Below are 14,182 nucleotides of genomic sequence, written 5' to 3'. Positions count from 1 at the left end.
TCTGTGCAGCCAGTACATGGCACAGGCAGGAGTATGCACAGGAATTTAACTTTGACCCCTTTTGGAGGGGCACATTCTGTGTTACCCCCTCTCCCCTCCTCCCCCGGACCTGGGAGGAGCTCACTCTTCCCTTCCCCTCCTCGGAGGAGTTCTGTGCCCCCAACAATTAATGTGCAAAGAATTTGTGTCCCCTCTAAACCCCCGTTGTGCACACCCCTAGACACAGATATGACATACATGGTAAGTACTTACCTAAAAAAAGTTTAAAAGGCTTTATTAAAGGCCTCCACCAGAATGCTAGACCACTAACAGTTCCTGCCATTCATATTATCTCTGTATAAAGGATTACTATAGTAAGAGAGACAATTTTATAACCCACTGATTTGTAATGGCCCCATTTTCTGATAGTTTCAAGTTACCCATCTGCTTGAGAGACCATCTTCTGCCTGATCACTTGTTGTGCCACTCAGGATTGGGAACTGGAGCCCAAAACATAATCTAATAAAGATAAGGAATGAAATCTTGGTCCCACCTAAATCAAATGGGAATTTTGCCATTGATTTAATCAGGCTAAGATTTCACAGTCAGGTGGGATTTTGAAGTACTCTCCCCACAACGTATACCAAACCAATTGATGGCATTCTTCCAAGTGAGCCTCAAGATGTGCTTGTTTTCTTTATAACTGGTGGCTCTGAAGGGGTATGCAGCTATGGGGTGTGTTGCTTTTATGTATTTGGATTCTTCCTGCAGGGATGGGTATTCTATTGGGTAACTGTGACCACGTTGCTTTTTTAGCATTTCATTGAAGTTTATTTTGGTATGACACTCAGACGTTCCAGGGCTAGAGAAATTTTATAGATGTTCTACTCATCCACTTGGCCAGGGTGAGAACTTTTCTTAGTGGTTGAGCAAAATGTCATTAGTTCTTCTATTTTGTTTGCAGTATAGTTCTGGCTGTATTGGTCCCAGATACTAGACAAGCAAGAAAGGTGAGGCAATAGCTTTTATTGAACCAACTTCTGTTGGTGAAAGAGATAAGTTTTTCACCTTACCCAGAGCTCTTCTTCACTTCTGGAAAAGGTACTCAGGGTGTCGCAGCTAAATGCAAGGTGGAAGAGATTGTTAAGCATAAGGAGTTAACACATGTTGCAAAGAGACCATTCAAGGTGAAGTGGGCAGCTAACACCTCTGTAGTCATTGGACAAAGGAAGGTTAGTGGGTTACAGATTGTTGTAATGAGCCATAAATCCAGTGTCTTTACTGAGTCCATGATTTTTAGTGTCTAGCAAAGTTATGAATTTAAGCTCTGAAACTCATTTTTTCAAAGTGTTGTACAGGTTTCCTTGGAGGACAAGAATTAAGAGGTCACAGATGGAGTGATCTCTTTGTGAAAAGTGTTTGCCCATGGGTGATATGGTGTTTTTGTCTTTTATCATTTTTCTGTGTGAGTTTATTCAAGAAGCATACTGATTGTCTCATTTCACCCACTTAGTTGTTGGGGCATTTGATGCCCTGGATGAGATACACCACACATTGTGACAGGCATGTGAAGGACCCACAGATCCTGAAATGTATGTTGTGGGGGGTGTTGATCATTGTAGCTGTACAGGTATATCTGCAGGTTTTGCCCCAACTTGGTAACCAACATTAATATTTAACAATCCTATAACATTGTCAAGAAAATGACCATCCCAGATTCACAACTACTCTGATTAATGGAATGACAGATTAACATTAGACATGAACAAGGCCAATTATTCAGCATCCTCTTCTGCATGCACTAGCAGTGCCCAAATGTGCAGCGTTTGGAGTAAAAGAGTAACATTTTAACAGAGGACAGAGTTCTGAATGAAACAACACTCCTTTCAGACGAGGTCATTTTCTTCCATCGTTATCCACATCAAGGAGTGGAGGTCTTAACACTAAAAAGACTCATTGGTAACTGGAGTCCTAAAAATACAAAATATGAAAATTAACTAGTGCATCCACATCACTCAGCAAATCTATCACTTGCCCTCAGGTTAAACACACTTCTTGTCACAGGAAACCAAATTGCTCTGACAGGACCCAATCCAATGTTCACTGAAGTCAGTAGAAAGACTCCAATTACCTTTACTGAGTATTGGACGGAGCATATAGAAAACCTAATTATTATAAGATAAAAGCAAGACATATTGTAGGTATCAGATGAAAAATTAAAATAATGCACGTTTCAAAATACACGGGGTACTCACATTTCTCCTAAAACATAACCTCCACCATGAAAAATTGTTTGAATAAACTTACTTTCCATTTTTGTTTTTCTGTTGAACTTTCACTTACCTGAATAAAGGTTTGTTTTCGTTGTTGTTTTTTCTTCTGCTACTGGAATGCGGCCCTGATGATTCTATCACTAAGTGGCTGAGTTGGTCTAAAGTTATCTCCTAATATTCCATCACAGCCTTCTAAAAGTTCTGCACCCTTAATGTGTGACCTCAGTCTTCGAAACTCTTCTATCTGAAAAGGCAAAAAAATGATATGAAGAATATTTTGGTCACTGTGGGGCCAATAATCAGAAGGAGCCTTAGATCCAGTTAAATGTGCAGTTTTGAATGCCTAAATAGCTTAGCATATGAATTCTCTTAATCAAGGAATTGTGTGTGCATAAATTAATTTGTACATACAAACTGCATTTGCATAGGCAAAATGAGAAGTAGTTACAACAGATGTCAAACTACTTGATTGTGTGCATAAGAGTTTTAGCTCAAACTAAAACCTGCTCTTGAAAAAGTGCTTTCCAAATATTTGGACATTCATAGTTCCCCGTGCAATTTTAGAGACCACTTTTGAAAAACAGATTAAGAACTGAACATAATTGGGGGAGAAAAAGCAGATTAGTCAATGTCTGTATTTTTTTAATTATTGTATAACATGAATATAGTATTTTGAGCCAATTATTTTTAAAGTAAGTGCCTACATTGTAACTGCAAAAAGATACTTGCACATGCAGAATATGTAGCTGTGTGGACAAAACAAGAATGTGTGTGCATATGGTTTTGAAAGTTTATCTGCATATCTTATCACCACTTCTTTTGGATTATGTAGTCATGGCCCCCATTAGGGGCGGGTGATCAGGATGGCCACCCTGACTGCCAACATTTGGGAGTGCCAAAAAATCACATTCAAGGGCGCCAAATCCCTGGTGTATTTGTTGTGCTTTGCTTGTGCATTTTGGGTTGTGAGGACACCAAAAACATTTTCTGGCATAGGCAACATATCACCTAAGGCCCACCCTGCAGGTATTTCCCTATCTCGCATTTCATTCTAAATCATCTCCTATGTATGCAATAACACAATAGAGAGGGGGCCTCATTCTGGCTCACTTAACTGAGGGTAAATCAGGAATAACTCCTTTGATAGAAGCATAAGGCATTTGTGAGATCAGAAGCAGTGCCGGGGCGTGAGGTGATAGTGACATATCTTCATTTGTTAGGCATGAGACAAAAGGTAGACTCCAGCAACACTGCTGAAGTCTGTGCACCTTGCTCCAATAGCACATTCTTTTTGAGAGTTTGTTTTTAAAAAACCATTATAATTGAATACAAATCACATGTACTTTAACCAGGAAAGAAGATAATAGTAGAACGAAAGTAACATTAAAGAGTGATCTGTTAAATAATTAAAATTCACAGAGGAATTACATTCCTTTTTTTTTGACATCATAACAGAATATAGAAGCCAGATTCTCCCCAATCAGAGTAAAAAACCCATTCAAGGGGATTTTTTGCATGGAAATCTCTATAAGGATTTTCTCACAGAAACTTAATTGTGTGTGTAGAAAAGCCACTCAAAAACCTTACCATTTTACACTGAGCCTCTGTACCTCTACCCTGGCACCCAACTCTCTGGCAACCCAACTCCATCGCATCCCTAGGCTGGAGCGCCACAGAAAAAGTGATGGAGCCTGGGATTATAGCATCATTTCGAGGTAACTTCTGTGGGCCAGGCTGGGGGATGATGGGTAGCCCTAGCAGGTCCATCCATTCATCCTCCTGCATGACTCTGCTTCCACTCCCTCCTATACCGCACCAATTCCACACCATGCAGAAAGAGCTCTGCCAGCCCCAAGGAGGGAATGATGTCACAGAGTCCTCTCAGCATGTATAATAGAGAGCAAGGGGTATGTAAATATAACCCCAGATATTTAGGAAAGTGAAGTACTCCAAAATGGCTAGTGGCATTTTCTAGAATCTTTGTAGCTGTTATATTGGCTGGGGACACAGTTTCCTATTGTAATTCAGAAGATAACCATGACTACTGTTATTTACTGGAAAGCAGTTCAGAGTCATTTCTTTTCAGATTTATTGATTTGATTTAGCAGCTAGCTTTTCCCTGCAGCTGAGATTCTCTTTCCTCAGAAAGCAGCATGTTGTGAAATCACTTGTGTTGTGCCTCTCACAGCTGAGATGTAAGGAGACAGCTTGGACTGAAAAGATGAAAGGAGGGAAGAGTGCTTTTAAAGGCAGACCTGTTGTATTAATTTAGATGGAATACAGCCCCACTTATTTTTGAAGATTTTTTTTTCTATTTATTCTCTGATTATTTAATGCAAACTGAAAATAAACACATTACAGGCCTGGGGACTGAAGAAGCCTGCAGAAGTCAAGTGGTGGTGGAAGCAGGGAGCAGCTTTTCTCAAGGTGGCCTCTTCCACCAGAGCTGAACTGAATCAATACTGGGACAGTCTGAAATCCCGGTAGTTAAGGAAGAAGCATTTCACAAGAGCGTAGCTTTCGTTTGATCTTTGGAAGCTTGGAGACTTCAAATAAAAACAAATCAAAGAGGAAAAGGCCTTTCTGCAAAGCCAATATTTTGGAAATATCCACTGCAGCAACTTCAAATGCTCGGCAGTGTATGCCAGGCTGGATCAGTCATGTCATGTAGTAAAAGCCCTCTCCAGGAGGTATTCCTGACAGAGCAGCTCCCATAGCAGTCAGGACGGCAGGGTTCACCTCAGTCACACAGACTGATTTTGGGGTCCTATCACAAACCTTTGATCTGCAGAGGGTCAGTGCCATTATACTGAGGCTCTCTGTGCCTCTGCATCAGCTCTGGAGCCCCACTGTCTGCCTACCCAATTCCTGGTAGTGCGGTTCCAGGTCAGACCTACTGCATGGGCTCTACTAGCCATGGCTGTTCTCAAGACCACTGAGAAAGTGGCTCTGGGAAAGATAATACAGGTCCAGGCTATATTACCTTTCCCTGATAACTTCCACAGGGAAGAGAAGGGAAAATGTGTGTCCCACTGGCCCTGCCCCACTCAATGTGGCGTGGTTTGCCACTCTCCCCCAGCTTTCCCATGCCTCCCTCCGGTGAAATACTCTGCAAGGCCTTGGGGAAAAAAGGTTGCTTCAGTGGAGGTGGCTCCCTCTCCCAGCACACACTCTTTCCACACAAGAGTTGGAGATCCAGGCCCAGAGAATTCCTACCATGTTCAGATCCAGGGTGCATGAACTGACCGCTGGAGTGGAATAAGAAGGCCCAATCCTGTTCCCACTGAAATCCAGCCTAGAACTCCCTTAGAATTCTATTGAGAACCTATTCAAGCCCACAAAGTTAACTAAGTAGAACCCTAAAGCAGATTAAAGCTCTGTGCTGTATTACAAATACTGTTTAGAAACATCTCATCATTTATATCACAGCTGGGGACAAAAACACCATTAGCTTCTATTTTTCAGAATTTTGCATGAACATTTAGGTCACTCTTCCTGATTTTAGACGTCAAATTTTGCTTTATTCATGGTTTCAATTAAATGGCTATTTTCTACATATTTTGTGCATTTTCAGCTCAAACCCAAGAATGTTTACATGTTCCCTCTCTGAAAGTCTGCTTTGCTTGGAAAATGGACATATTGTCATTTAGGTGGTTTTTTCATTTCCAGTTCTGCTTGAAAATTTCATGTACTTAGTAAAAACAACAAGATTCCTGTAGCACTTTAAAGACTAACAAATTTAATTTCTGCAGGCATAAACTTTCGTGGGCTGCAACCCACTTCGTCAGATGCAAGAAATAGAAATCAGATAGGAGGTATATATATACATCCAAGGGTAAGGAACAACAATGGGGAGGGTAGGTGTTAGCAAAGTCCATTCAGTTAGAGTAGATGAGGCCTATTCAGAACCATTGGTTAGAAAGTGAGAATGTGTGAACAGTGACAATTACTTCTTGTAATGAGATAACCATTCCAAGTCCCTATTCAGGCCCAGTTTGATTGTTTCAAATTTGCCTATGAGTTCCAGCTCTGCAGTTTCTCGCTGAAGTCTGTTTTTGAAGTTTTTTTGTAGAAGTATGGCAACTTTCAAGTCATTTACAGAGTGTCCTGGGAGATTGAAGTGCTCTCCAACTGGTTTATGGGTGTTACCATTTTTTATGTCTGATTTATGTCCATTTATTCTTTTGCATAGTGACAGTCCAGTTTGGCCAATGTACATGGCAGAGGGGCATTGCTGGTACATGATGGCATATATTACATTAGTAGATGGGCAGGTGAATGAGCTCCTTAAGGTGTGGCTGATGTGGTTAGGACCTGTGATGGTGTCACTAGAATCGATGTGTGGGCAGAACTGGCAACAGGGTTTATTGCAGGGATAGGTTCCTGGGTTAGTGCTCTCATTGTATGGTGTACGATTGCTGGTGAGTATTTCCTTCAGGTGTGGGGCTGTATGTAAGCAAGGATAGGTCTTCCTCCCACGGCTTGAGCAAGTGAGGGATCATCTCCTAGGATAGATTGTAGATCCTTAATGATGTGTAGGAGAGATTTTAGCGGGGGGCTGTAGGTGATGGCCAGTGGTGTTGTTGTTTTCTTTGTTGGGTCTGTCCTGTAGTAGGTGACTTCTGTTAGTCTTTAAAGTGCTACAGGACTCTCGTTATTTTTGCTGTATACAGACTAACTTGGCTACCCCTCTGAAATGTACCTTAGTGCCACTTTCTATGAAAACAGGCATGTTTTTGAGTGAATAAAATACTATGAATCTCCCATAGTTCTTTATGTACTACACATATTTCCACCCCACTCCAGCCACAACCATCTATACCAGTGACTATGTATTTTCTTTAAAAATGACTTGGTACGAATGAGCTAGCCAAAGAGGCTAGAGATTGAGCCACTCAATTCAAAACCACCTAATTCTGACAGTGAGTACAGTAGAATGACAGCTGCTCACTGTATCACTGTTAGAAAGTCACATTCTGATTGGCTCAGGGGATACAATTGTTCTGTGCTTCAGTGAACCACAAAGCAAATTATTCAGAAGTGTTCAGTTAGAAAAACAAATTGTCCAGGAAAGTCTGAACAAGCTTTTCCTATTTTTCCTTTGCTTTGCGAGCATCATATGAGGGAGAATACTATTATTATTATAATATTATATTTCTCTAGTGCATAGGAATGTGCTTGGTGTCTCCCAAAATAAATTAAGACACTGTCCTTTCCATTGAAAGAAAGGTAACGTGAGACAAGTGAGGGTCATAAATAAAGGAAGAAGGAGGAAGAAGGAGAAGGGTGACAATAAGAGGGAGCAGTTATCCAGTAAAGGCTTGATCCTATTCCTGCTGACATCAGTGACAAAACTCCAAGGGCCAGAGTGTGAATGCCTTGTTCCCACTGGTGAACATTTATTGGAACAAGCTATCCAGCCTTCAGTAGAACTGCTTGTGAACGCAACTGGGACAATCAGACACCAGTTGACTGCCAGGGAGTAGAATCAGGTCCTAACATCCTGATGATTCTGTTCCTTTTTTGTTCTTTTGTTACTTAGGTAATTAATAAAGTTCTGATCTCAACTACCAAAGTGACAAGTATGTACTGACCTGACTGTCTTACACTGGTGTAAACAGGAGTAACTCCACTACAGCCAAGGAATACACCAGTGTAAAACTATCATAAGTAAGAGGAGAATCAGGCCAACTGGTTGGAATTCTTATCAGCCAATCATAATGAAGTCTAGATCAAACCAGTTTATATAATAACTTCTTTACCGTCTTTATGCTCTTATTAAGCAAAAATGAAAAAACGTTGGAATGTATAGGAACAAGAGTTCTAAACTTGTTACATAAACTTTATAATCTTTTCCCATCATTTCCAGTTTTCCTTTAGCATCATATTATGTTAAAATAATCTGTATTACTAGGTTAATCATAGGAACCTAGGAATTACTAAATCAAAACAGACTACTGTCCATCCAGTCCAGTATCCTCTGTTCCAATACCAGTCATCAAAAGTATTGGAGGAAGGTAAAAAGCCCCTATAGCACACCTGATTTTGTAATCCTGTACTATTGGAGGATATTTATTTTCAACCCCAATAGACTGATCTTCTAAATCCTGAAGATAGATAGCCTTATCATTTGTCTTCTCCCTATTGTGATTGCAGGTACAATTATTATTTTTCATATAAATGTCTGATCCTATTATGAAATTTAAAAGCTATTGTCTTCAACAACATCCTGCAAAATAAAGTTCTACAAATTAATGATATGTGAAAAAGTGTTTTCTTTTAATCCACTTAAAATTTTCCACTTTTGGGTTTCATTGAATGTCTCCCTATACTTGTGGGAATGGACAATAAACTGAAGTGTCCTATTGGCTTACTCTGTGTCAACCAGAATTTATATACTGTATGTCCTCTTATTCTCCTTTCCAAAGTAAATAGTCCTAGTGCTTATAATATCCCCTTAAACGCAATCTCTCACATGTACTCACACTCACTCATATAAAATAGTCCAGATCCTTAGCTGCATCTGAAAGCACAAACCATACTCTGAAGTGTCCCTAGGCTCTGTTTGCTAGAAACTGAGAATGGGCGACTTGATGATTACCTGTATTGTTCATTCCCTCTGAAGCACCTAGCATTGGCCACTGTCAGAAGACAGGATACTGGGCTAGATGGACTTTGGTCTGACCCAGTATGGCTGTTCTTATGTTCTTATATTCTTAAGTACAATTCAAGGATAGCATGCAAATGTGGCATACACCTCTCTTCTGTACTCTCTTGATTCTAATGCTGCTCTATGCATAGCCAGTGCCCTTGCCAGTCTTGAGGACTGTTCCGACTTATGCTGGGCCACAATGATTACAAATGGTAGAAAACACACCTGATGATCAATGTGGCTTGGAATGCTCCAACCTCCCACTCTGATGCATAGCCACATCCACTTCACCACTATGTCAGCAGCAGGGAGGGTGTATGCAGTGTGAGCCCTTAAATGGGCTCTTCATTACTGCAGGATCACCCTTGGACTGGGATGATAGCCCCTGAGCTGCTTAGGCCAAATTAAGGCCTAATCAAACCGACAGTGCAGCATAAAGCAGCTGCACCACACCGAAAAATCTGGCCTAGTGACATTAACCTTTCCTTTCTCTGCATCTTGTGTATTTCTGCTGTATTTCTTAAAGACAGCTGACTGCAAATGAATTTAGTAATCAAGATGATAGGATGAGGCTGCACCATGGATTAATATAATGGCAGCACAATATTTTCCACATTAAATTCTATTCCCTTCACAAGACATCCTAGCATCGGGTTTGTTTTTTCAATCACTGGTGTGAATTTGTGTGTCTTCATTGTAACAGCCATGACCCTAGATCTTTTTTTTCCTGTGGTTTAACTAATGTGAAACCATCAATGTGTACAAATAGCTCAAACTGTTTCTTCCACTGTGCACTAATTGCCTTAATTTGCCTGTGGTATACTGAATTACTGCATGGCTAGCTAACAGGACATAGGGTTGCCTGAGCTAGTGATACAGGGCAAAACTGATCCACTATGGAGGTGAATAAGGGACAGCTTAGTCTTTTTATTTCATCATGTGAATAGCCTCTCTCATCAACATTTCTCCTACCAAATACCAGAATCTCCAGGAATTTTTGTGATGAAAAAAGAGATTTAGTAAACTTTTCTCCATGATAGCTCACAAAATCTATTAGCATTTTCAGTTGTGTTCATTGTGTTAAGAACTTTGTATTTACATACTCAAATATTTTATTGACTATATCAGAAAAATACAGAATACAGGCTAAAATATTTCAAGTAAAGTAAAGCAGAATGTCATTCAGGGCCTCAATCTTATAGCCACAGTATTATTTTTTTACATTCATATTTAAGACCTTTTAACAATATCATACTAGGATATATCAGTTGACATGTTAAAAAATGTATTCTAACTGTTATTCTGAGTCTGCTAATACCAACAGATTTGTGTTGTCATTCAATCAGTGCTAACCTGTCATGAGACCTATCCTTTCAGCAAGAAAATAAGTGTCTGACTCATAACTAGATATTTTTAAGTTGCAGTCACTCAATTTAAAAATAAATTTACTGATTGTTAGTGCTTTTATCATCCGATTAATGAATATATTGTTGAATTAATTTCTCAGATTAAAACAAACTGTCAATTTAAAATAAATTGTGAACTAACACATTTGTTTACAAGTAACACCTTAGATTATTAAAAGTTAAAAGAATTTTAAAAACCCAGTTTGTCACTGTTTATGCTTTTTTGTTTCTACTGTTTTGCCTTCTCTCAGCATGGACAATAAAAAATCAATGCATTCAGATTCCGTGTTATAGTTGGGTTCACTTTGCTTATTGCTGCTGTTCCTATGACTGGGTTTCAAACAGTACAGGGGAATATTTATTTTTCAGCACCAACAGTTTTCTTTGGGATTTTTTATTTATGTTGTGCAGAAAGGTTTATATGTTTTATAAAAGCATATTTTTAAAAATTAGGCCAAATTCATATTGACAGTGTTCATTTTCCAACTTTTATTAAGTAAGATTAAGAAAAGAGTAAGACAAATTAAGTATACTACAAAGCAATATACTTAACCAGCACTATTAACAATTTTCATTCTCCAAGATATAGTCTTCTTGTGTGTCTTTGTTTCTTTAACATCAAAAAGAAGTGATATTTGAAAGCTTATGGTTGCAAAGGATTGAATTTCTTTTGATCATTGATTTCTTTCTTTCATTTTAGTAAAGAATTATTTTAAATGCAGATGATAAATGATAACAAGATATTTTTCCATCTTTGACCTTTCCATGCGTTCACTGACTCAAAAGGTTTAACCTTTACTTCAAAAACCATATACTGATCTAAGGGATCTTAAAGAAAACCCAGATATAGCGTCCTGCTATATATTTACACACTATAACCTTTAGCTCAGAACCATATTCTAAGGTCATTTTAAGCACAGTTATTACCTGCAGTTGAGATATAGTCAATGGATATCGAAATAATATCCAGGTAACACTTTCACTGCAAGGTGGAATGGTAAGAGAGCCCTCATACACCCAATAATCACGTAGAAGAGGATCTGAAATTAAAAGGATTATTTAATGTTAACATAGTAATTAAAGAGTTTCTATACACAGATTTTATTATAATAATTTATACTTACTCTGTCCAAGAATCTAAAACTGCTAAAATCTACAAGAGTGGGTATTATTATCCCTATATTACAGATGTGAAAAACAAGGTTCGGAGAGCATATGTTCTCAGTCACACAGCAAATATATGACAAAGTGGAAAACCGATGTCATGTCTCTTGATTCCCTGGTCCTCTGCACTAACCATTAGTAAATGCTGCCTCCCTTAGGACTAGACTGGCTAACCCTGCATGCTGAAAAGGGAAGATGAAAGAATTAGTTCCTTTCTCGTAGCTCTGGTCAGAGGAGATCAGACACAGTTTCAAACCCTGATCCTGCAAGAATCTCAGAGCTCTTTGCTGGATTGGGGTTTAAATTCTTGTGCTCCCACAGTGATAGGGCCAAGAGCTGCAACAGAAACCCCATGAGGGAGGAGCAGGCATGGCCAGGGCTATGGTTACACACTCCCTCCATAGCCACGTGTGCAGCTTGACCATCATAAGGAAAAACACTTGCTGCACCCTATAAAGGTGCCACTGTATGCATTCTCCTAGTTCTCCTGCAGGCATTGTTCCACTGCAAATATCTTCACCCTCACCCAACATGGGCAATGGCTTAAAGCCCACAATTCAGTCCTTAATTGTACGCAGAGCTGGTAGGCAAGCGTCCTGTGGAAACAAACAGTATGTGAACATGTAATTAAAGACTGCATATGCATATGCACAAGGGGACTGAATTAAGGTTGCATTTGCAGCCTTAATTCTGGCATTTCCTAGCTTTTGAGTGCTTGACTTTCCAACCTTAATAACATTCTTTTAATGTAGTTTTGGGTCTGTAACGTGGAAAGAGACTGCCACAATGGCATGGAATATGGTATGGAGGCAGCCCTGACAATGGAAGCTTTGTTTTGGAGGAAATTGGTAGAACTGGTCAAAAAATGGGTCAAATTTTCATGACACCCTGCAGTCGGGTCGGCTACACTCTTTTGTCTTTGTTGGTCTCAGACTTATTTGTGTGACTTTGGGCATGTCACTTAACTTCTCTGTCACCCATGTGTGATGTAGATACCCTAGAATTTGGGGCATGTTTTCCATTGACTTCAAGCCCAAAGGAGCAGTGGGGGATTAATTATCAAACTTTGTGCAGTAGTTGTTTAAAATAAACAGCTCTGTATAAGGAATTACTAATATCTATCCGCTGAAGCCAGGAGAAGTAGAGAGTACTGCACAAGGATAACACACAACTCTCCCTCTAATCTGAATCTAATGTCTCCCGCAAAGCCAGCAAGGATGGGAGATTATCAAACTGGCTGGCCAAAGAGATGCTGCACAGTCTTAAAGGATATTCTGGTGTCCACACTCTCCTGGCATACTGGCATGCTCAAGGAAACACTGTACCTCCCAGAGCTTCCACTGGAGCAAAGCTGCTCCACATCACCCCAGGCTGGGTCTGTGCCTCAATGGCACTCTAGAAGCCACTGATGTATGTTGTGACTTCCTGCGAGTAACACAGTTGTTAGCTGTATTGCAGATGCAGCAATCCTGAAAAGAGTGATTCAACACTATGAGAAATATAAGGGGTACTCAATGGGTAAATGGCTGATAGCCAGACACTGTTCATCTTCATGGTTGGTCAATGGGGCACCCCATGTCCAGATCCACCGAGAGTTTTGCTGGTGAGTAAAGCTGTTCTCCAGGAAAGAATGAGTTGCAACAGGATTTTATAAAGTAGCACAAGGCATTTAAATGTTCAGAGTGTAACATATGTAACAGTAGATCTACACTAGTAAGTAAAGATTTGCAGTATATGAAACAACACCTACCTGGTAATAAAGTGTTGGGATTAAAACAGGGTATTGTTTTGGACTTCCCCTGAAAAATCAATACAAATCCATCTCATCTCCAGTTCTCATTAAAGAGATATTGAAGGGAAAAAAGTAGCCTTTGAATGTTATAACAGTAAGCCTTGAATTTTTGTCCATGAATCATCATTACATTAGTCCTTGCAGCTATACAACCCTTTTATTTATTTATTTTATATTTTCTGTCTGAGGCTACTCATCCCATTTTTGTAGATCTCTGCTACCTTAGTCTCTCCTTTTGGCACTGAGCCCCTTGATCCTGCAGTTCACTGCTTTAACTTCACTGGGGCTCCCCGTAGGTGAAGCAATGTGCCTGCATGCAGGAATTGAAGGATTGGCCACTAAGTGAGCTTTGTCCCAAGCAGCCTGTTTACTCCAGAATTTCTAAGGGCCAAATTCTGCCTGCAGATGCCTACTAGCAGGTACCCTTTGAGATCATGGATTACAACGTGTGCGCCCAAGGACAGAGTTAACTGCAAAATTGAAAGTGTCTTTGATGTTCAAAAGTGAATTTCAATGCTTTTGGGGTTTTTTTTAAGAAAGACCAACATAAACACTTTATAAATGTAAAAATTACCAGGGAGTGTGTTATATGTATTGTGTTATATGTTGGTATGTGTTTGTATTTAGTAGGAAATAGCTGGATCTCTGCAGTGGCTGTTTTGCTCTAGGGATCGGGAAGCCTTTTAAGGAATATTATTGTACTTGTTCTTTGGTTATATTTGATTTAATATATTATTTTAAATTGGGAAGTACCTAGAGATTATTAACAGGTGCAATAAAACTAATTAATAAAAATGCTTTTCAAAGCAAAGCATTTCAAAATCAGTTCCCTCCTACACTTACATGTCAAGTCTTGAGTTCCTGGATTTGTATTTCCCACATCAAAATGCCTAACATAAACCTGATCCAAAGCCCA

General features: G+C 39.5%; 1 protein-coding gene across 2 annotated transcripts in view; it reads right to left on the bottom strand.

The window, feature by feature from the left end:
- Positions 1 to 703: 703 nt before the first annotated feature.
- CA8 (carbonic anhydrase 8) overlaps positions 704 to 14,182 on the bottom strand; it is a 49,093-nt gene continuing 35,614 nt past the window's right edge. The window contains exons 6-9 of one of the 2 annotated variants that reach the window (XM_067553724.1): positions 13,225 to 13,273; positions 11,238 to 11,350; positions 2,323 to 2,496; positions 704 to 1,950 (exon numbers count right to left, since the gene is read on the bottom strand). In XM_067553724.1, coding sequence (XP_067409825.1) covers positions 2,362 to 2,496; positions 11,238 to 11,350; positions 13,225 to 13,273 — 297 coding nt within the window. In that variant the 3' untranslated portion in view covers positions 704 to 1,950; positions 2,323 to 2,361. Of the gene's footprint in view, positions 1,951 to 2,322; positions 2,497 to 11,237; positions 13,274 to 14,182 lie in introns of those variants that run through there. The other variant, XR_010920876.1, reaches the window with a different exon arrangement.

This window comes from Emydura macquarii, unplaced genomic scaffold (genome assembly GCF_026122565.2).
Source record: "Emydura macquarii macquarii isolate MOO-44397 ecotype Brisbane River unplaced genomic scaffold, CSIRO-AGI_Emac_v2 contig_1477, whole genome shotgun sequence".
NCBI classification, from domain to species: domain Eukaryota; kingdom Metazoa; phylum Chordata; order Testudines; family Chelidae; genus Emydura; species Emydura macquarii.
This window is presented reverse-complemented; position numbering and strand designations above follow the sequence as displayed.